Source organism: Nicotiana tabacum, chromosome 12 (assembly GCF_000715075.1).
Source record: "Nicotiana tabacum cultivar K326 chromosome 12, ASM71507v2, whole genome shotgun sequence".
In the NCBI taxonomy this organism is placed as follows: domain Eukaryota; kingdom Viridiplantae; phylum Streptophyta; class Magnoliopsida; order Solanales; family Solanaceae; genus Nicotiana; species Nicotiana tabacum.
In genome coordinates, this window is record NC_134091.1 from 13,850,634 (window position 1) to 13,875,772 (window position 25,139).

Genomic DNA, 25,139 nt, shown 5'->3' on the forward strand with positions numbered 1-25,139 from the left:
GTATGGAAATGCTGAGAGGAAGGAGTGCAATGTATAGCCAAAGTTGAGCGTTTTCAGTTTGGTGTATCTTTCTTCAACAGCTGCTGCACATATTTATAGCAGTCAGCTTTGAAGATGAACGACCCTCCACCCTCCATGGTGGAGCATGCACTAGCTTGTTTGTGGAGCAAGCACTTGGCCATGGTGGGAAGAGCATTAGGCGGCTGCTATTGCAGCTGGTGGTCAATACACGGATTGGAACATATCCGTTACAAATGCGGATAATATTACATTAATATTTACTATTAACAAATAAATTTGGTCCAAAAAATTAATCAATCAATCGATCATTTGACCAAATCCAAATCCGAAGCAGAATCTGAAGCCGAAGCCGAAGCCGAGCAGAGCGAGCGACGACGACGACGACGGCGCGAGGCTTGCTTTTTTCTTAACTCTTTAAGAGCTACAAGAAGAACAATTATATATATACCCACCAAAAATCTTTTCCTCTTCCAATATGGGACAATATCTCATTGTCAAGAGGGGAAAACTTAAAATTTACTCAAAAATTTCATTTTTCCCTCCATTTTCCATTCACCTTCATTTTAAGACTATTTCATCTTAAATAACAAAAACCTCAACAATCCCCCACATGAATGGGGAATGGCTATATCACGGAAGTATGCATGGAAAAACTGTGTGATTTGCAAGTAAGGATTAATCGCATCTGGATAAGTAGGTTTCCTTTGAACTTTCCGTAGTGAACTTATGTCGGATATACTCGGTCAATCGGTAGATTTGATATCTTTGAACCGTCGATCTTTGGTGTATACCTAGACAACCATAAGTCATACAATCAACCCTTAACCGTCTTTGGTTCTCATTGTTGTGTTCGTTTCAGCCATGAACACCGCCTGGTTTCATAAGTGCGTAGAGAACTCGCCTTACAAAGTTCTCCTTGAAGCGGCTAACACTTCACATTTACATAGGTGATTCCTAAACGTGTCATCCTGTAGATACACTATTTGATATACCCCGCATCAAATTTAGAAATTATTAAAAAACCTTAATATTTTATCCTTGGTACTGAACATTGTCTCATCACGAGAACGGACTAAAATTGTATTTGACAATGTTGAACCGTCATTAATGACTTTGTTTGATCTTCTTGAACCTAGATCTTGGGATCTCCAGTCTTCTAGGTAGAGTTACCGCCACAATGACTTGTTCTCGGCCATAGCCCTATTCCCCTTGATGATTTCTCAACTACCTCTCTAGTTAGGCCTTTTGTAAGTGGATCCGACACATTATCACTTGACTTTACATAATCAATCGTGATAATTCCTCTAGAGAGTAATTGCCTAACGGTTTTATGTCTTCATCGTATATGACGAGATTTACCGTTATACATAACGCTCCCAGCCCTTCCAATTGCCGCTTGACTATCACAATGTATGCATATTGGTGCCAACGGTTTGGGCCAAAATGGAATGTCTTCCAAGAAATTCCGGAGCCATTCAACTTCTTCACCGGCTTTATCTAAGGCTATGAATTCAGCCTCCATTGTAGAGCGGGCAATACATGTTTGTTTGGACGACTTCCAAGATACCGCTCCTCCACCAATAGTGAATACATATCCACTCGTGGACTTAGAATCAGTTGAACTGGTGATCCAATTTGCATCACAGTATCCCTCAATCACCGCAGGGAATTTACTATAGTGCAAGTCAAAGTTCTGGGTATGTTCTAAATATCCCAAAACTCGTTTCATTGCCATCCAATGAGATTGGCCTGGATTGCTCGTATATCGACTCATTTTACTTATAGCACAAGCTATATCTGGTCGTGTACAATTCATGATATACATTAAGCATCCCAACACACGAGCATAATCCAATTGTGATATGCTTTGGCCTTTATTCTTTGCTAATGCAAGATTCACGTCAATTGGAGTCTTTGCAACTTTAAAGCTCAAGTGCTTGAATTTTTCAAGTACTGTCTTAATATAATGAGATTGTGACAATGCCAGACCTTGAGGAGTCTTATGGATCTTAATTCCCAAAATTAAATCAGCAACTCCCAAGTCTTTCATATCAAACTTGCTATTGAGCATACGCTTAGTAGCATTTATGTTGGCAATGTCATTACTCATTATCAGCATATCATCCACATATAGGCAAACAATGACTATGTGATTTGGAATATTTTTAATGTACACACATTTATCACATTCATTTATCTTAAAATCATTTGACAACATTGTTTGGTCAAATTTCGCATGCCATTGTTTGGGTGCTTGTTTTAGTCCGTAAAGAGACTTAACAAGTCTACATACCTTCTTTTCTTTACCTGGAACCACAAACCCTTCAGGTTGTTCCATGTAAATTTCTTCCTCCAACTCTCCATTTAAGAAGGTTGTCTTAACATCCATTTGATGAATTTCAAGACCATACACTACAGCTAATGCTACTAACATCCGTATGGACGTAATTCTTGTAACTGGAGAGTATGTATCAAAGTAGTCTAGACCTTCTCGTTGTCTATACCCTTTGACTACGAGTCTTGCCTTGAATTTATCAATAGTGCCATCATCTTTGATTTTTCTCTTAAAAATCCATTTAGAACCCAAAGGTTTATTGCCACGAGGAAGATCAACCAATTCCCATGTATGGTTGTTCAATATGGATTCTATTTCACTATTGACTGCCTCTTTCTAAAATAATGATTCGGAAGAAGTCATAGCTTCTTTAAATGTTTGAGGCTCATTCTCCAATAAGAAAGTCACAAAATCTGGTCCAAATAAAGTAGACGTTCTTTGACGTTTACTACGTCTTGGATCCTCCTGATTACATATACTTTCTTTTGTTTCTTTCCGAGGTCGTTTAGATCTTTCACCAAACGACTCACATTCCTTTTTATACGGATATATATTTTCAAAGAGCTCAGCATTATCTGATTCTATAGCCGTATTATTATGAATGTCGGGATTTTCTGATTTATGAACTAGAAATCGATATGCTTTACTATTTGTCGCATATCCTATGAAAACACAATCAACGGTTTTCGGTCCTATCTTTAACCCTTTTGGGTTTAGGAACTTGTACTTTTGTCAAACACCCCCACACTTTAAAATAATTCAAGTTGAGCTTCCTTCCTTTTCATTTTTCATATGGAATGGATTGTGTTTTGCTATGGGACACTCGATTTAATATTCGATTAGCCGTAAGAATGGCTTCCCCCCACAAGTTTTGTGGCAAACCAGAACTTATCAACAACGCATTCATCATCTCCTTTAATGTGCGATTCTTTCTTTCTGTAATCCCATTAGATTGGGGTGTGTAAGGGGCTGTTGTTTGATGAATAATTCCATATTCTAAACATATTTCTTCAAAAGGAGATTCATATTCACCACCTCTATCACTTCTTATCATTTTTACTTTCTTGTTAAGTTGCGTTTCAACTTTATTTTTATATTGCCTGAATGTGTCTATTGCTTCATCTTTACTATTCAGTAAGTAAACATAGCAATATCGAGTACCATCGTCAATAAAAGTTATGAAATACTTCTTTCCACCGCGAGATGGTATTGACTTCATGTCACAAATATCTGTGTGAATTAAGTCTAAAGGATTTGAATTCCTTTCAACTGACTTATAAGGATGTTTAACATACTTAGATTCCATACATGTTTGACATTTTGATTTTTCCGCATTCAAACTTAGGCAGTATTTCCAAGTTAATCATTTTCCGCAAGGTTTTATAATTGACATGACCCAAACGTACATGCCATAAATCATTTGACTCAAGTAAGAAGAAGCTGAAATATTATTATTGTTTTCCACAACCATTACATTCAGATTGAAAAGGCCCTCGGTGAGGTAATATTTTCCTACAAATATTTCATTCTTACTTATGATAACCTTGTCGGACACAAAAATGCACTTAAAACCGTGCTTAACAAGAAGTCCAGTAGAGACTAAATTCTTTCTCATTTCGGGAACATGAAGGACATTGTTCAAAGTCATGACCGTGCCAGAAGTCATTTTTAGAAATATCTTCCCATATCCTTCAACTTTTGCTGTTGAAGCATTTCCCATATAAACTGTCTCTCCGGGTCCAGCAGGAGCATAAGTAGCAAAAGCTTCTCTAACTGCACAAATATGGCGAGTGGCTCTAGAATCAAACCACCACTGTTTAGGATTTCCCTCCAAGTTACATTCAGAAAGTATGGCACACAAGTTATCAACATCACCATGCTTTACTGCCATGTTTGCTTGACCCCTTTTCTTATCTTTCTTCGGAGCACGACACTCCGTAGATTTGTGTCCGATTTTCCCACAGTTGTAGCAGTTTCCACTGAACCGCTTCTTGCTTGGGTTGTATTTCGGAACAGAAGCCTTCTTCCTCTTTTTGTTATCTTCAACAATATTTGCTCCCATTATTATTGAATTTCCACTGCCTCTCCTTTCAGCAGCTTTATTGTCCTCTTCGATTCTCAACCGAACAATGAGATCTTCAAGGGACATTTTCTTTAGTTTGTGTTTCAAATAATTTTTGAAGTCCTTCCACAACGGAGGCAACTTCTCAATCATTGCTGCTACTTGGAATGATTCATTGATGACAAGACCTTCAGCAAGTAGATCATGAATAATCACTTGCAATTCCTGGACTTGGGTAATAACAGACTTGCTATCTACCATTTTGTAGTCCAAAAATTTTGCGGCAACGAATTTCTTCATCCTGGCATCTTCAGTTTTATATTTCTTTTCAAGCGCATTCCACAATTCTTTTGACGTCTCCACGCCACTGTATACATTATACAGATTATCATCTAGTCCACTAAGAATATAATTCTTGCAAAAAAAATCAGAATGCTTCCACGCTTCAATCACGACAAAGCGTTCATTCTCTGGAGTTTTATCTGGTAGATCAGGAACATCTTCCTTGATGAACTTCTGTAGACATAACGTAGTTAATTAGAAGAACATCTTCTGCTGCCAGCGCTTGAAATCAATCCCGAAAAATTTTCCGAGTTTTTCTGTCGGTGCCAACGCCGGTGTTCGGCTTGTCGATGCGTTGGCAGTCACCGTCGGAACAGCTTGGTTTTCTCTTTCAGTCGTCATTTTTTCTGTAAAAGAATGACACAAACAAACGTTTAATAAACGTTTTCAAACTAGAGTAAAAATCATGTAGATTTTAATCTCCAACAAAATGCCACGAAGGCTTTACTCTCCAAAATGGGAGTACACAAAACCACAAAGGTTTTAGTTTGCAGAATAATAAGAATAACACAAATACAGAAATAAATATTAAATTCCTTAAGATTGTTAGTCCCGCCAATATTGCTGTATTTGTAAATAATAATTCTGGAAAATATAAGTTATCGTAATGAAATAGTAATTAATTCGAGCCCACTGAATTCACAGTATTTCCTTAAGGAATTTAATCCTCTCCTAGTACCCAAGGTTATGAATTATTTTCTCCCAGGATAGAACGAATCACACACTGGTGTAGCGGTACTTCAAACCCCAGTGTTTCAGCGAACACAAAGTTCGGTAGCAAATCACACTTACAGTTACTTTGTTTGAAGTTAAAACAATGCAGAACAAAGGAGTAGAAACTCAGAAAATCGTATGGAAATGCTGAGAGGAAGGAGTGCAATGTATAGCCAAAGTTGAGCGTTTTCAGTTTGGTGTATCTTTCTTCAACAGCTGCTGCACATATTTATAGCAGTCAGCTTTGAAGATGAACGACCCTCCACCCTCCATGGTGGAGCATGCACTAACTTGTTTGTGGAGCAAGCACTTGGCCATGGTGGGAAGAGCATTAGGCGGCTGCTATTGCAGCCGAAGCCGAGCCGAGCAGAGCGACGACGACGCGAGGCTTGCTTTCTTCTTAACTCTTTAAGAGCTACAAGAAGAGCAATTATATATATACCCACCAAAAATCTTTTCCTCTTCCAATATGGGACAATGTCTCATTGTCAAGAGGGGGAAACTTAAAATTTTACTCAAAAATTTTATTTTTCCCTCCATTTCCCATTCACCCTCATTTTAAGATTATTTCATCTTAAATAACAAAAACCTCAACAACTTCCGCATAACAAATTCAGCTATATAAATTTGAATTTTCTCTTCTATTGAAATGAGAGGGACTTGAAATGAAAAAGTTTGATTTGCACGAAACAAGATGCCAGTTGTGAAAATAATTTTTTAGATTTATTTCACAACTCATTAAATTATCTCAAAAGATTAAATTTCTGTAACATTTTTATTTTTCCTTTTCTATAAATTTTGTGCTTTTATGCTCCTTTATCTTTTGACTATTATATATAGCCATAATGCAACATACTTCTATTTGACATTCCCGCTAGGAATTTTGACTATGTGCTACAAATTCAAAAAGGGAACAGAAAATCATGGTTATTTATTAGGAAAGATTTTCAAGTTGACACAGTGAAATATTACTACAAACCTAAATATATTCCACTCCACGGACATGCACAAATCTAGGTTAAAGTGGGAGTCCTAATTACTCATCTTTTGTTTATTGTCTGTTGGACAAGCAACATAACGAGTCATGACATTCAGAATTTACTTATTTCCGAACCATGCACCTTACGGAGTATTATTCACTCTTCATCTTTATCCCACAATAATGTATTATGACAACTATTAACACAAGGAAAAGAATAATAACGGTGCAATACTTTTCTTCTTTTTTTCCCACACTGGATAGGTATTTTTGTGCTTAGTTGGATGCTACTCGATTTTACAGTAAATAGATCGATGTCTTTTCTTATGTGTTGCTATCGAAATTTCTAAAAGGAAAGGAAACAAATGCGCTAATTTGTTGTCTTGAGCATATATCTTTGAACTCTTGAAAATCAAGGTCATCCATTGGAAGAGTCCGCACTAGCGGTAGCGGATTCGCGATTTAAAATTTATGGATTCTACAAAGATCCCAAGTTAATATATAATAATAATTAGGTTCACAATTTAATATTTATAAATATTTAATAATTCTTTTAATATATATTTAAAGTACGAACAAAAACTGTTGGATTCCAATAAACTCATACTTAATACTTTGGATCTGACCTTGATGAGTCCAATGTAAGTCCAGCCATGGATAAGTTTGTGTAGTCTTGCTCGTTATTTGGTCACGGGGGTGAACTTTACAAAGACGGGGTTTAATGAAATAGATTTATTCACGCTCCATATTTAAATTTAGTTAATAAATATATGATATGTGTGTTTTATATATAGTTATATTGATTTATCGTGGTTAATTAATATGTATTTGAACCTTAATCTACACTTAATCATAATAAACTAATGAAATGCTATATAAACATACGACGTAAGTAAATCTTTTAATTTGCAGAGTGTAGACTTGGAGTTTTGGACCATAAATAATCTTGCTGTACACGTGCGAAGTTCCCAAAAACAACGGGGTTGATCAGTCGTGGCATACTGGGAGATATATAACGGGAAAGAGGAGAATAGAGTCGATATAGAGAAGGAAAATGAGAGTAAGAGAGAATTAATAGGCTGGAGTGTCAGAGTGTGGCTGGGACTTTCGGCGACACCGGCGCTTCAGACCCACATGTATCTGACGCTGCCCCCATTCTTATTCAACCTAGTGCCACCCTTATTCATTTCATATATTTCTCTACTAGTAATATTTTTGGATTAAGATATCTCCATGTTCTTTTACGAGTAAAAGTCAGGACACTAGGTTATTCTTGAGGGAGGTCCGAGTAGGGAAAGAGGAATTGAAAAGGCACGTAATCAAACAATGTACCTTTGAAATTCAGGGTATAGTTTTTTTTCTTTTGGTTTTCTGGGCCACTCGATATTCGGTACAAGTATTGCATCCTCGATTAATCCAAATTTGCATTGAATAAAGTTAATTAAAGGGGAATCGTTCGTATTAGAATTTTTCTATTTTCATTATTCAAATTTGAAACTTTTGATTAAAAATCCAATCTTTAATGATAGGATATATTGAACCAACATAGCATTACACGTTAGTTTAGGGGTCAAAGTGTATAAGTGAAAACTTATAACTTAATTATCTCTAGTCGGTTAGTTGGTTATTATTGGGTATATATAAGCTTTAGATATTATCTTCTTCTTCTTTGAGACTTAATCATGTACATTTGCAGAGATATGAAAATGGCTCCACTTTGAGCTCTCTCTCTCTCTCTCTCTCTCTCTCTCTCTCACACACACACATACACACACTTGTCCTTCTAGAACCTTCCAATTGCTTGCATGTGCATTTTTTCTTCATCGTAGATTTCTCAATATGGTATCAGAGTCTTCCGATAAAGCTCTGGTGGCCAGTTCTGTTCTCCGATTCAGTGTTCTTCTCCATTTACGACCTCAATTTCAGAGCTAGGATTTTTCAACTCAGAGTAAAAATGGTGATTGATGAAGCAACGAGTGATGACACAGTACTAAGTCACAATCATCCTCTGTATTTGCGACCTTCGAATTCGCCAGGTGAGCATCTGATTGAATTCAAACTATCATGCACTGAAAATTATAATTTGTGGTGTCGATCCATGAGTATTGGACTTTTTACAAAGAACAAAATCGGATTCATTGGCGGTACTTGTCGCAAGGAGAATTTTAAGAAGGATCTTCATGATCAATGGGAAAGGTGCAATGCCTTTGTTTTGTTGTAGATTATGAATGCAGTAACAAAAGAGTTGTATAGCAATGTGGTTTATGCATCCTCTGCACACAATGCGTGAAAGGATTTGGAGAGATTCGATAAAAGGAACATATCGCGGATTTGCAATTTACTTCAAAACATTCGGTCCACTTAGAAATTGCACCACACACTATTGTTGAATGTGCTCTAGAAACACCTTTGATTCTGGATATGGCCCTTACTCCATCATGTCCATATCCAGAATCAAAGGTGTTTCTAGAGCACATTCAACAATAGTGTGTGGTGCAATTTCTAAGTGGACCGAATGAGTCATTTGCCCAGGCAAAGGATCAGATCATGCTTATGATTCTTACACATACTATAAATGATGTCTATGGTATGGTAGTTCAGGATGAGAGTCAACAAGCAAAGACAGTGAATATTAGTGGCTTGGAGATGGAAGCTGCAGCTATGGCATACAACTCAGGACAAGGATTTTCTGATGGCTACAAGCAAAAGGCTCAGGTATTATATGAATATTGCAAATTAAAAGGACACACTAAAGATGTTTGTTACAAGTTGGTAGGTTACCTGCCTGACTACATGCCAAAGAATAAATCTTATGGAAGAAACGTGGCAGCAGCACACAATACACAGGTTGACTATTCCAAAGGACCAACAGACCAAGGAAGTCTTGGAGTAGCAACTACAGGGAACTTCCTCACAGAGGAGCAATATAAACAACTATTTTAACTGCTCAACCGGAACACAGCACCTGTTGAAACAACAGCTCATGCCAAGGTCATAAGTATACTATTGTCACTCTTGAGCAGAGTTAAGCAGGATATGTGGATCATAGACTCAGGTGTCCCTAACCATATGGTGTCTAATCTGGATTTTTTCACTGATTTTATGGAGATTCCTAAAGAAGAAGGTAGGAAAGTGTAGTTGCCAACTGGTGAAAATAGTAGGATTACGCACCTAGGATCCTCTAGTATTCTGAATGGTTCACCAATTAAAAATGTCCTATATGTGCCATAGTTTAGGTACAACTTACTATCTGTTTCACAACTTACAAGGGACATTGGATGCTTCATTACCTTCTTTCCTGCTTGGTGTGTCTTCCAGGACATTTGCAATGGGAAGGTGAAGGGGGTTGGTAAGCTAGAGGAAGGACTCTATGTGTTGGACCTCAAGCACAAGTCAAATCTCAAGTTGCCAGTTGGTGTTATCACTTCTACTTTAGTAATGAATAGAATAAGTGGCTCTTTGTGGCATAAAAGATTAGGCCACATTCCTTTAGATGCTTTGAAGAGATTACCAGCATTTCACAATAAGACATTTGTTGATTGTAATGAACATTGCCCAGTATGTCCTTTAGCAAAGCAAACAAGATTACATTTTCCTATTAGCATCAGTAGATGTGACGTTTTTGGTGACCTTATACATACAGATGTATGGGGACCCTTTAAGGTTCTAACTTTTGATGGTAAGAGATATTATTTTACCCTTGTTGATGATTTCAGTAGGTAAATATGGATATGCATCATGAACACAAAAGATGAATCAGTTGTTGTTTTGAAACGCTTTATCTCACTACTAAGAAATAAGTTCTCCACTACTCCTAAAACACTAAGAATAGATAATGAAGGAGAGTTTTTTAACAAGCAATTGACAGATTTATTGCATTCTGAGGGGATAGCACATCAAAGCTCCTGTCTATATACTCCTCAACAAAATGGAGTTGTTGAAAGAAGGCATATTTACATTTTGGATATTGCACGAGCTTTGAGATTCGAGGCTGGATTGCCCTTAAAATTCTGGGTGAATGTGCTTTAAAAGTTGTGTATTTGATTATCAGAGTTTCTTCTAGAATTTTGTCTGGTAAATCACCTTTTGAGCTGGTATTTCACAAGAATGTCACCCTAGATCATCTCAGGATACTTGGTTGCCTGGCTTATGCTACAAATCTTAAAAAACAACACAAATTCTCACCTAGAGCAGTACCAATTATATTTTTGGGTTACTCGTTGGTGCAAAAGGGTTACAAACTCAATGACTTGCACAACCACTACCCTTTTGTGAGCAGAGATGTTATCTTCGAGGAAGATGTATTTCCTTTTCTCCAACACATAAGCAGCCCCATGAAGGATCAACAATTTTCTGTCATAGCTCCCGTCTATGATTCTGACTTTGATGACCCTGTTTTGCCTCCACCTTACCACTCTACTACATCACAGGACACTCCATCACTTGATTTAGAACACCTGGATGATTCTGTTGCTGTCACTCCACCACATATTCCACTCATTGATGACCTTCAAGGTAGTTCTACATGTTACCCTACTCCAATTCCATTTCCTGATGATCCTCAAGGTAGTCCTGCAAGTCACATTACTCCAATCCCATTCATTGATGCTTTTCCTTCATCTATTGCTGATGACTCAACTGCTGATGGGATCAGAAAGTCCACTAGGCCTTCTAGGCCTCCTATATAGATGAATGATTATGTGGTTGGCAGATTGCTGGCAATAGTAAATCTTGAAATTATCCTATTGCTAACTCTGTTAGTTATCAAGCATTGAAGCATGCCTACAGTCAATGCCTTGCAGCTTACTCATCAGAGATTGGGCCCAGGTCTTTCTCAGAAGCATCCAAGGATCTTAAATGGGTGTCTGCAATGCATCAATAACCTCAAGCCTTGGAAGATAATGAAACATGAAGTATAGCTCCTTTACCTCCTGGGAAGCACATTATTGGTTGTAAGTGGGTGTTCAAGATCAAGTATAAAGCTAATGAAGAGGTTGAAAGATATAAGGACCGACTTGTGGCTAAGGAGTACACACAACAAGAGGGGTTGGATTATACAGATACCTTCTCACTTGTGACAAAAATGGTCACAATCATTACCATCATTGCCCTAACTGCACATCATGGCTGACTTATCAACCAAATGGATGTTGTTGATACCCAATTTTGCCCTCATATTTTTTAAATAGTATATATACTTTCAAAATATCATTTTGTATCATTATTTAATTTAAGATTTATACAAGTATTTTTATAATTTTTCATAATTTTTAGAGCTTTAAATTAATTTTCTTGAATTTAAATTACTTGATTATTTACTAATTACCCATTAAATTATTTTGTGATGATTTAATCACCCAAAGTTATTATTTGAATCAACATATATGTTTCAAAATATTTTACTTTATTTTATGTAAGTTTATTTATATTTTTAAGCTATTTACATAATTTTACAATAATAGCCTATATTCAAGAATAATTATATTTTTATTACATTATTTGTGCCAAAATAGCATTTTTTTAAATATTTTTTAATGTTAAGATATTATTTTCAATCATTTTACTACGTAAGTAATATTTTTATTACTTATAAATTACTTTTTAAAAATCATTTTAAACAAATTTTACATATTTAATTTATAGCCCCAATATAGGGCTAATCTCGGACCAAATCATTAGCCCAACACCAAGAGCCCAAGCCAAACAACCCTCTAATTGACCCGGTCGGTACCCATTTGAACGACACGCCCCGCTTCCCATCCTATCTTGCTGTTGAACTCAAATGATCAACGACCCCTAATAAACTAACCCCTTTCCATATATCCCTCCCCTCTAACCCTAATCTGATTTCCCTCACCTAGCCGCCCCTGCACTCTCTCATCTCCACTCTCACGTCAAACCATAGCCGACCATGGAGATCTCTGCTTATCCCTTCCTTATATGCGTACATACGCGGGTTTACTTAACTTTTCTTGTTACTATTACTCATTTTATGGTAACTTTCGTAACCATTTCACATATGGTAAGCCAGACCCGGTTTTGATTCTATGATTCTGGATGATATTGTGGCTTTATGCACTGGAGAAGAGAAAATTTCTCCTGTATATAGTATATCCCTGTTGATTCCGCCATGATTGGGGCTTGTGAATGATTTGCCCTAAGTTCGACTCAAACTAGGGTTTGGATTTCGATTTTTCTTTTACTAGTCCAATTATAGATTGCATGCAATATTTTCTTTCCTAATTTAGGTTTAATTGATTATTTTCCTTGTTTGTTCGTTCTAATTTATCACTATATAAACTCCTTCCCTAATCCCCTTTAACGGACCTCATTACTGCTATTACTCTCACTATTCTCTTCTTTCACTCGTTTCTTACTTTATTACACTCGAATATTTTCTGAAACTGTTGAATCCTTGGCCGGCTGAAAGCCAAGGACATAATACTATTAAACGACCTCCTCAGGTGCAAGCACTGCTCGGAGTCCTTCTCGGGGCTCTTGTGAACTCTAAAGCATTAGGGATTTGGGGTTCCTTTGTCTTCTTTCAATTGCTGCTACTGAATCACTACTGATATTCTAAGTTCCTCACTCTTTTGCTCGTTTAACTTTGCTACCGGTTAGTGTCATGTACCTTCGTAATCCTACTCCTTTCTGTTTGTGCTTATGTTATGTGCATTAGTGTTATCTAGATTTCTCTAAGTTAATTTCGATATTGCGCCATTTCATATACAATTCTGCTTATTTTAGCATTACTCTATAGTTCCATTAGCTTCAATTATGTGCAAGTCTTGATGTTAACTCATATGTATATAGCTAAATTGATTCATGACGCCTGCTTGATTGGTAATTGAAACCTAATTGATGGCTGTTGAACTTTGTTTAATTTCTTGCACTGAAACCTCTTTGTGAGACTATGTTCTTGCTCGAAATTGCTCTCTTCATATTGAATCCTTTATGCCTAATTTTCTATTTCTCTGCAAGTCATGCCTAAATGCTTAGCCTAATATGCTAACCTTAATTGTGTCCAACCTGCATGATCATTATGCTACTTATACCTGTTGCTTGTTCTAAGTTTGGTTTCTTGCCTTGTTCTGTACTATCATGATAACTAACTCATGCCCAGAATGTGTTCTAATTCCTGTTGAGACATTCGTGCCCAACCTGTTATCTTTATGGAACTTTCCTGTTAGTTATGATCTTTTCCCATGCTATTTGTAACTCTACTTGTTCCTGACTTGCTCAATCTTGTGTTACTCAATATCAATTGAGACCTTTAGAGTAGAAACCATAACTAGCACTTTTTCCATATGTGTGACCAACTAGCATAAGGTTTGATGCTTGTCTGGTGTGAAGGTGACATATTTTGTTCACTATGAGTCCTCTGGTATTGTAATTGATATTCATCATGTTAAAATTTTCTCATTCTCGACTTAGTGATTGCTCGAACCTGTTCTGTTATGTTGTCTTCATTAAGCCTTCATGTTGAAACTTTTCATGTAAAGGCTATGCTCTATTTGTTCTTGTCTATGACTTTATTAGATTTTCATGCTTAAATCTTGTGTCTAAGGTTCTTTAGGCTAATTCTGAATCAGTTTACTTTTGAAACTCTTTTTTTTTTAGAATAGTTCACTATCCTATGATGGCCAATTCTGTTACTTTAGCTTTGTTTTAAAAATGCAAGCATGAATCTACCTTGTGAACTTGTCTGTATTTCATATATTCTTGTCCATGTGTTTTGGCTAGAATTGTTGTTATCCTTAGGAATTAAGTATAAAAATTGTTAATCAATTCCATGAGTATTTTGTAACATGTAAGGCTGAATTGAGCATTCCTTTGGTTAAGTAAGTTATTCATTTGTGCCTGGTATGTTGGGCCTGCTTTGGTACTAGAGGTCTGAAATGCAATGTTCGCATTTAAAGTTTGGGCCTACTGTCCGTGTGAAGTTCTGAGCATATTGGAAGGCCCAGATGTGTTAATGGGTAATTCTGCATTTGTAATTAGTTCGGAGCTTTGTTCAATATGGTCTGTAATAAGTTGTAAAATTGAATAATTGGGGAAATCAATAAAATTGGGAAAACAGGTACATTCTAATTCTCACATGAATGGGTAGAAAACATGTCTATAGGATCTATGTGGTCTATTTGTATTTGCTTTATATGCCTTTAGTTTCATGTGTAGAAAGCATGCCTATAGGAGTCACGCACATACTTCACTTAACTTGTTAAAACATGTCAGTTCAAGTATTTGCTATACCTGCTTCCATGTCTGCTACTGTGCACGTTTAGACAACATGCCTATAGGATGTAATAACACATGCCTCACTAATCTAGATACCATGTTTACAGGATTTTAAATAACCAATTGGCCAAATTGCTTCTATTACTTTAGTACACTGCCCCACCTAGATGACATGTCTATAGGAATAAAGTGTTATAAAATCAACTTAATTATTAATAGTTAGAAATTCTGCCTATAGGATGTTGTTGCGCATGAAGCTATTTATGAGATAAGTGTTGTTAATACTATACTCTTAAATTTGTGTCACTATCTAATCACGCAACCATTAGGAACCATGCCTATAGGACATAAACGTCTGCCTAAGGTGCATGCTTATAAAATCAGCATTAGTAATCTGGTCACTCGTATCGCTTTATTGCCTCGCCAACAATTAAAATCATGCCTATAGGATGTGCGATGCTTTAACCTGCCTATACACTGCTTATATAATGCTAAAATCCAGAATCATCTAGAAACCATGCATATAGGACTTTATATTTTGATTCTGAATTCATATACTGCCTAAGCTAAAAATTTGTGACTGATCGCGTGCCTTTGTGCTTGTGTGTGGAGGCTAACTTGAGCCTTTCATTGCTATTATGTGTAGTCCTACCTGTTTTGAATGTCTCCTAGTTTTTATCATTTTGAGCACCCTAAGTAAAGTCTAGAACCACCCAAATAGAAATTCAAAGCCTTCTGGACCATAGGTATGAGACAAGTAGTGCACGCATAGGGTACGACCTAGAATTGAATTAAAACGCTTTTAGGTAAACAACTTCAACATAGTAATCGGGTAGCAGGAGATGATAGTCTGTGCCCGCTGAATAATATGAGCAACTCCTACGTAAAGGAAGTTGTGAAGTATTATTTATATTGCACGGGGTGATCCTTTATGCTAAAAAACTTAGAACCCCCCTTTTTTCTTTATATACTTGATATCCACAGTTAGTCGTTTAATATAGACCAGTGCAATTGTATCCTTATAGTCATACTAAGATTTGTACCGATTCTCATATGTTTTAATAAGACTTTTCAACTTTTGATCTCTCTTTATTTATTTGATTACCTAGACTAATTACATAATCCACATAGTTTAAAATTGACCGGGACTCACAGTTGTGGAACTCAAAGAGTGCCTCACCTTCTCTCCGAGGTAATTTGAGCCCTTATCCGATTTTTGGTGGCATTGACTAGTCAAATAGATTTATTCGCAAATAGGTGCCCTAACGCACCTTAAAAATCATTAGGTGGTGACTCTTCTCTTTTAATACCCATTTAAAAGAGTTGTCACATATCGAAACCCGTTTTCGTGAGAAAAAGGGGCGTGCCAAATGTTCATAATGCCTTCATTCGGGTGATCTCTTGGAGGAAGTGTACATGATCGTTCCTCCTGGTTTCTCTCATACCATTGCAAGGCAGGGTGAGTATACAGTTTGCAAACTTCACAAGTCCTTATATGGACTCAAGCAAGCCTCCAGGCATTGGAATCTTAAGCTCACAAATGCCTTGCATAAAATGGGGTTCACACAAAAGCACTATAATTACTCTCTTTTCACTAAAAAGGAAGGCTGTAGTCAAGTGTTTGTTCTCATCTATGTAGATGACTTATTAGTCACTGGTAGTCATGTTCAGTTGATTGATCAAACTAGAGCAGATTTACAGAGATTCTTCAAAATGAAAGACTTAGGGGAGCTGAAATTCTTTCTTGGGATTGAATTTGCAAGGTCCTCTAAAGGCATATATATCAGTCAAAGAAAATATGCCTTAAAGTTGATAGCTGAACTTGGTTTAACATGATTAAAACCAGCTAGAACTCCTCTAAAAGTTAATCAGAAGTTGACTACTGTGGAATTTGACAAAGCAGTAGCAGATGCTGCGGATAATGATCTTGTTTTAAAAGATGCAAGTGTATATCAAAGGCTTGTTGGCAGACTGTTATACCTGACAATGAATCGACTAGATATCTCTTATGTTGTACAAACACTTAGTCAGTTCATGCATGCTCCTAAACAATCACATCTAGATGCTACCACCAGAGTAGTAGGATATATCAAGACTGCTTCAGGACAAGGTTTGTTGTTGCCAGTAGAAGGAGATGTACAAATATTTGCATATTGTGATGCAGACTGGGATGTATGTTTGCACACAAGAAGGTCTGTTACGGGCTATCTAGTGTTCTATGGTGATGCCTTGATTTCTTGGAAGTCGAAGAACCAAGAAATTATTGCAAGAAGTTCTATAAAAGCAGAATTTTGAAGCATGGCTTCAGCAGTGGTAGAGATAGTGTGGATGACAGGCTTATTCAGTGAACTAGGCCTTGAGATTAACATGCCAGTCACCTTGATATGTGATAGTAAGGCAGCAATACAAATTACAGCAAATCCTATATTCCATGAGCGTACAAAACACATAGACATCGATTGTCACTTTATCAGAGAAAAGGTGAAAGCTGGAACTATCAAAACTGTGCATGTCAACACTAAAGAGTAGATTGCAGACATACTAACTAAAGGGCCGGGCAGAACTGAGCATGATCATTTACTTGGCAAGTTAGGAGTGAAAAATCTTTTTCTCCCCTCCAGCTTGAGAGGGAGTATTGAACCAACATAGCATAACACGTTAGTTTAGGGGTCAAAATGTATAAGTGAAAACTTGTAACTTAATTATCTCTAGTCGGTTAATTGGTTATTACTGTATATATATATATATATAGGCTTTAGATATTAGCTTCTTCTTTGAGACTTAATCATGTACATTTGCAGAGATATGAAAATGGCTCCAGTTTGAGCTCGATCTCTCTCTCACTTGTTCTTCTAGAACCATCCAATTGCTTGCATGTGCATTTTCTCTTCTTCGTAGATTGCTCAATAAGATTTCATATAAGTCTGTCAGTAAATTTTGCTGAAATCGTCAAACCACTATATTTAGTTTAACAAGTAAATACACAAGTTCTTCATGTGGGAGTCGATTTTTCAAGCATCTAAGTCATGCCAGCCTATGTATTCCTTCCGTCCCATTTTATGTGAAGGTTAATTGACTACTATTTGTAGAATTAAACTACCTTTTCTTTTATTACGATCTTTTCAAAAGTTTTTAAACTTTTTAAACTTTTAACTATATTAACTTATAGTACTCCCTCCGTTTACTTTTACTTGTCCATTTTAGCAAATCTTTTTTTTTTCTTGTTTTACCCTTATAATTAATTACCTATTTTCAAAATTACTTCCCAAGACTTTTTGAAATGCTATTATTATTAGGGTTATATAGTAAAATACATGTTACAATTATTATTTCTTAAAGGACGTGAAAAGTTCAAAGTGAACAACTAAAAATGAACGGAGGGAATAGTTTAGGCACATAAATGCGCTCGTAATCCAGACCGCTTCACATAAATTTGGGAAGAGATAGTACAAAAATAATCTATTAAACTAATGCAACAAAAGGAATTAGACAAATTGAAAAACAAATTAGATATTAGCCGGTTAATGGCTGAAGTGAATGTCCACTATTTTAAATGGAGCGTGAGGAGGGGAGCGTAGAAGTGGTTGTGTACATCAAAAAGCCAAAGACACTTGCATTTAAAGGCTTCAAAAAAACTTATGATATTTATGAATTGGAGTAATGTTTTGAATAGGAACACCAATATTCCCTCTCCGTGTCCAAATATTCCTCAGTATTGGACTTACCTTCTCATCTTGTCTATTGTCGAGCCCTTCTTCTCTTGGCCACTGTCCCAAGAAAATTAAAAAAATGGGGAAGAGTATTTCCGAGACAGAGCCAACCATATTCCTCGGCGTCAACCCACGTGACTTGTGGCCGTGGCTCTGTCCTCTACCTTACACGCAGTTGACATACCCCCTCTTCTTTTTCTGAATACCACCAAAATCTTGTACTTAATTAATTCCTTCTTTTTTTCGAAAAAAACTAAGACCTATTGATTTATATTAGTCTAGGATTTCTTAAGAATATCTGATTCCATCTCACTAACAGTGTTTTCCACACAACATTTGCTTTTTTGGACATTAAAGAAAAGCTTTCGGAAAAAAATGTATGGATGAAAATGTTGTACACACGAAGAAGTGTTTGGATTTTTGCGATTTTCTTTATGAGTTTTTTAAAGAAAGTTTCAAGAAGTATATCACTGTATTTTCTACCTAAGAATATTCTGAAAATTTTCTAACATGACATTTTTTAGCAAAACATTTTTTTATTTTTTTGGAAATGCTTTTAATATTTTTCAACATTTTCACGTCAACGCGCCTAAGAATTCAAATTCATTTGACCAATCAAAATTAAGCTTCGATTATATTATTTCTCCATCAAACTAACTTTTTTTAACTTTATATTTCTTAATATTTTTAACTATAACTAATTATTTAATTTACTTGTCATATAAATATGTTAAATATGTAAGGCTCGATCTTCACTATGCCCTTTCCTTTCCTTCTATACTAGATCAGCAAGTTGGAGGAAGAAAAAAGAGGTTGAAAATCTTAAATAACCAAAATGTGAATTAAATTTCAAAATATTGAAAAATTAAGTAACAAAATAGAGAAAGAAATAAAAGGTTTGAAGATCTTGAATATGACCAAGGTGAATTCATTCACATTTTAAAAGTTAAATCACAATATACAGATCGTGTATATAGTGTGTTGGGTAGTGGGATTAGGAGTATTAGAAAAGTGTTGATTTGTTAAATTAGAATTTAAAGGCAGGGTCAGCGCCTGATGCGCTCTAGATTCTTCGGGAAATGAAATTTTCAACCTTATTCTATAACTCTTATCTCTGCCAATTAATATTCTTCATTTGATCGAACTCTTTTCTATCTGTCTCTTTCTCTCGCGATCGTGTGTGTTGGATTACGGGTTGGAATATTAACACTAGCCACTAATATTAATTTTTGGTTCATAGTTGGAGTTATTAATTTATTTAATAAAATCGGCTAATATATCTGGTCAACATCTCTCTTTAGTCTTTAGTCTTTAGCTAGCTTGCTTTTAAAAAGTTATTAAATGCTTTAAGCTAATATATTCCATATTCTTTACTTTTGTCTCATCTCATCACATCTAACACCTCTTTCCCTTGTACTTCTCATCTTATATTTCAATTTCTAATAACTCATTTAATTAAGAACAATCTTTTTCCACTTTCCTTTTTAAGCACACGCGATTTTTTAACTTTAAGAGGAATATTATAAACAAATACACAACATTGGAAGAATTTAATTCAAAGATGCCATCCGATGAACATCTAATATTAAAGTAAGAATATAGCAAAGTGAGACGTTTCAGATCTCTTAAGCATGTTCTTTATTCCATAGACCTAAGCAAAGAATAACTTGATATCGAATTCTAAATGCGGAAAAGGAATAATAAATAAATAAATAATAGCAAGTTAAACGACATGGACGGTCAAGCATTAAAGACATGACTCATCGCTCGTCAAAAATTAGCTTCATAGATACTCTATACTCCATATTACTAACTATATATTCTGATCTATACTCATCTTTTTGTCGTTAACAAGTTAAACTGTAGTGCTATACTTAAATACAACAACTTAAAATAATGAGAAGAATAATAGTTCTTCTACAGTTATTCGTAGAGGGACTAGAATAATATTATGTATATAAAGATGTTTGCTTCGAAATTTGAATCGAATCAACATAATATTTCTTCCCTAATCCCCTTGAACTAGCGCAGAAGAGAAGACAAAAAAGAAAGAAAGGAATCAGCGGAATCAACGCCGTTTCGACTGATGTGTTCCATGAGCCACGACATTGCCATCTTAATTAAAAATTAACCCTTAATAAAAAAAAGAAAAGAAAAAATAACTAAAGATATACTCCTACTTGTTTTTATTTTTTGAATATTGTGGAATAGTATGGGGAGTAGAAGAGATGAGAAAGAAAAGACAGTCAAAAACAGTACAAAACAAACATTAAAAAGTTCAATAATTGAGAACCTAAAAATAGGGTAGTTCATCGCTTTCAATAAGAGACATTTTGATAGCAACATATAGTCAGTATGTATAATTATTCCAGCACCAGTACAATACATAATTTGAGCAGTGGTACTCAACTACTACTAGACACTCTAGCTTACTAGCTAGATTCCAGCTTCTCTGTAGCTCTTTCTTCTAAAGCTCCAAAAACAACTTATCTTTTATGTGAATAAAAATCATGAGCATACAGGCTAAAATCCCAAGACAATAGGGTAAAGTGGCCACAACACTATAAATATCTCTCCTATACATTATTTGGAACTTTATTATCTTTCCTACTTAAATTTTAATTTAATTACATAAACATATACAATTTACCAATTATATACATTTTAGAAATTTAATGAGAATCAATTAACTCCTATAATCTCTTTAACGTGCATATCACACTCCCTAAATATTTCTCTCTATACCCCCACGATTATGTACTATCTCCCTCCATTAACGCTCTCTTCTATTTTTCTTCAAAAGTCTTTTATAATCTCTCTCAATCTTTCTGAATTTTTTCTCTAAATCCTACGAAAATAGTAGCAGATTAAAATTTTCTTTCCCTTACAATGAAGAAGAAAGGAGTTTCGAAGAATAACCCTAAAAAAGCTAATCTTGGTGATATTCCTACTTTTGATTTGGATATTTTCTCACAGGATTCACCCAAAAATTTGTGAAATTGGCACATGCAAAACCAGAGACAAAGTCCAAGCTTTCCCCTCGTGAAACTAGGGCAGAAGCTCGAACAGAACTCAAGCATGACAGGGATGCTGGTGAAGCTTCGACATCTGCTAAATCAGTAAAGCGGAAGGGCAAAGAAATTGCTCGTGATGATGATTTCGTCGAAAAAGAAGTTATCCCGAAACCTGCAAAAAAAAATCAAAGTTTCTCCTACTGTCAAACCTTCAAAAAAGAAGAAGGTTCAAAAATCACCAAAAACTATACCCCAACAGTCATTAGAGAAGGTAAAATTTTAGTAGTTACATTTTATTTTTTTTTAAGTTACAAAACATGTTCTCAGTCTCATGACTATACTTTTTTTTTTATTTGTAGAAATTTTGTCTATATTGTATATATTTGTTGTTGGTTATCAATTTTTTTACATTTCCTAAAAAAATATAGATTTCTTGTATAGTATTCGAAATTATTTTGTTAGGGAATGTACTACATGATTTAGTTGGTTTTATTGGTTATTATTTGCTCTATTTGTAGATGTTAGTTTTATTTTCTGTAAACAAATTGTATATATTATGTCTAGTTGTTACTTTCTAATTTCTTGCTCTAAACATAATTTTATTAGTGTATTTGTAGTTTCAGTATAGTCAGTTGTTATATATGTTTACTAATTTTGTAACTTACTTGTATGCAATGTATTAATGTCTTTCTTACTGTAGCTAAATTGTAGTAGAATTGTATTTTTTTTTCTTCAAACAAGTTTTATTAACTTACTGTTTCTTTTGGTGAAGAATCGAACATTTATAGCCTATTATTCGAAATCATGTTGTTAGGGGATGTACTATTTGATTTAGTTAGTTTATTGGTTATTAGTTGCTCTATTTGTAGATGTTAGCTTCATTTTCTGTAAACAAATTGTATATATTATGTCTTGTTGTTACTTTCTAATTTCTTGCTCTAAACATAATTTGTAGCTTCAATGTAGTCAGTTGTTATATATGTTTATTAATTTTGTAACTTACTTGTATGCAATATATTTATGTCTTTCTGATTGTAGCTAAATTGTAGTAGAATTGTATTTATTTTATTTTTTGGTCTTCAAACAAGTTTTATCCATATGATGTTGATTATGGCATCACTAGCTTCCAGATATTATCTAACCATGTTGTTCCTGGACAAATCAATATGTTATTGTCTGAAAATAGGTTAAAGTTGTTTAAGAAGACATGTTTTGGGTATTTTTTTCCCTGCGAAAATATGTATCCAAAACCAGACAATTCACCTTCTCATGAAGTATGAATTGAACGCATCCGGTTCTGATTTTTTTACAACAGAGATAAAGGATGAGAGGCTGAACTTTGGGTTGAGGGAGTTTGCCTTTATCACTGGCCTTAGATGTTTTACAGAAGTAACGGACTTTGGTTACACAATTAAGTATGACAGTAAAATAATGAGGAGCTATTTTTCGAACAAGAAAAAAGTTGAGAAGTCATACTTGAAACAAATTGTAACCAGTCGTAGTTGGGTGAATGATGAGGATGCAGTCAAGCTGTGTATTCTCTATCTGATAGAATTCTTCCTCTGTCCTTCAGAGAAAGATAATAGTTTGATAGACCATTTTAGGTTCTACTTGGTGGACTCGGGGCAGTATGTGAATTTCGCATGGGGTATCGAAGCTTATACACAATTGCTTCAGTCCGTTAGGCACAAGCTCAACCCTTCTATGCGTTTTTATCTCATTCGAGGTTTTGCACTCATTATGCAAATATGGTTGTATGAGTGTTACTCTACAGTCAACATTGATATAGAAACAAGGGTTGGTAATTCGATCCCCCACAGAATACATTAATGCTCCTGCCGATAAGAAGCTTGTTGTTGTCAAACCCCGGGCTGTCGTAGCAGAATACATATTGGGGTACCGATTACTTGCAAATATTGCACGGGACAAAGTTGATTTTGTGATTATGCAAATAAACATTATGGAGAAATTTTATTGATTGTTGGATGTGTTACATCACCGATAGGGTTCTATATATTTATGATTCTATATCCAGAACAGAACAAATACAATTTCATATGTATTAAAGGATATATTATCATCAACAATGCTCAGTAAAAATAAAACCTTAAACTGTATCAATTTTTATTTTCTTTTGGGAGCATTCCTACAAGATCTTTTGTTGCCCTTCTACTCTGCAGTTGCCACATGAAACCTTGTACTTTTTTGCATTTACCTCATCATATGGTTTGTATCTTTGTTTTTGAGGTCTCCCTGACTGCCTTTTCCTGTAAGGTGGCTTTACAACTTCTTCAGCTATATGTTGTGGCACATTCTATTTGCTTTCGTCAGGCAGCATGTCTACTGGTATTTCGTAAGTCTGCAGAAGGCTCTCCCTCTTGTAATAAGGAGAATAATAGTTTTCATACGACTCGTTCCTGTGCCTCAAAGCCGCCAAAGCATGTGCACAAGAAAGTTCATCAAGTTGGAATTGTCCACAACTACATCTCTTATTTTGAAGACAAACAATGAAGCGCTTCACACCATCTATCACAGTATGAATGTAATCTGTTGAATCCCTCACCTACAAATTCATTACAAACACACAATAAGTTGTCAGCAATATATACAAAATAAAATAACTACAATTATACAACAATATTTCTACAATTAACAGTATATATTTAGTTTGATGGAATCAATGATCTAGTGTTATTGGCTATAACTTACTCTCATCTTCTGTGATAATGTCCTGTTGTCCTCCAACTCTTTGTTGTATTTTTTCCCAAGGTATGTGAACATACCCTTTGCATTCAATAACTTTTCATTAGTCCAACGTTCAAGAAGAGTCCTCATGTACTCTAATAGTTCTACTACGGGCAAGTCTCTTGCATCTTTGGTTACCGCATTCAATGACTCTTCAATATTTGATGTCATCGTCCACCTTCTGTACACCGTAGCATGTACCCGAGACCATCTGTGATAGCCAATATCGTATAAGTATGCTTTAACACGTGTACCGATCTCTTCAATCTTTGATATTCTTTCATTAAATTCATCAAGCGTGTATGATCGTGTCGTGGCAAAGTATAATTCGCTTAACTTTATATAACCCTTCTTGAATTTTGACCTTATATTTGTCCAAATATGCCACATGCAAGCATAATGTGGTATGCCGGTATAAACACTAGATGTTGCCTTCAAGATACTCTCATTCCAGTCCGAAATAACATACATATTTAGTTTTTCACCATATGCATGTTTGAATTGCTCAAAAACCACCCCCATGATGCGTCATTTTCTGAATCAACAATGGTGTATGCTAGTGGTAATATGCTACCTATCACATAGGTGGCAAAAAGATATTCAATTTCGGTAATAAAACTTGAGAATATAAAAAATACAGTCTAAAAAATAACTTTATAATAATATTTTTATAATTAATCTACATTACCTGCTACATTAATTGTGCTAGTTGTTAGCATGATTCCCCTATATGCCGACTTCAAGAAGATATTGTCAACTACTACAACTGGCCTACAATGCTCCCAACCCTCGATGGACGTACTAAGTGCAACAAATGCATACAAGAAAAAATCATCTTCAGTCTTCTGCAATTTCACTACCGACCCCGGATAAGTCTTCTCCAGAATATATAAATAACTCGGCAAGCGACTGTAGGAATCAGCAGGATGACCTCTCAAAAATTCCAAAGCCTTTTCCTTTGCTCTCCAAGCTTGCATGT

The 25,139-nt window shown here is 35.4% G+C and overlaps 1 protein-coding gene across 1 annotated transcript; it reads right to left on the bottom strand.

Annotated features, from left to right (window-relative positions):
- Positions 1 to 23,729: 23,729 nt before the first annotated feature.
- LOC142167016 (uncharacterized) lies at positions 23,730 to 24,682 on the bottom strand. The gene is made up of 2 exons (XM_075227164.1): positions 24,125 to 24,682; positions 23,730 to 23,978 (listed from the first exon to the last, which is right to left on the bottom strand). The coding sequence occupies exons 1-2, from the start codon at positions 24,680 to 24,682 to the stop codon at positions 23,730 to 23,732; spliced, it is 807 nt and encodes a 268-aa protein (XP_075083265.1).
- Positions 24,683 to 25,139: the final 457 nt, after the last annotated feature.

Bases quoted from the DNA above. Each gene is read 5' to 3' on its own strand.
- LOC142167016 (XM_075227164.1), bottom strand. From the start codon at position 24,682: ATGGGGGTGGTTTTTGAGCAATTCAAACATGCATATGGTGAAAAACTA. The intron at 23,979-24,124 runs GTAAGTTATAGC...ATGAATTTGTAG, and splicing joins CATTATCACAGAAGATGAGA to GTGAGGGATTCAACAGATTA.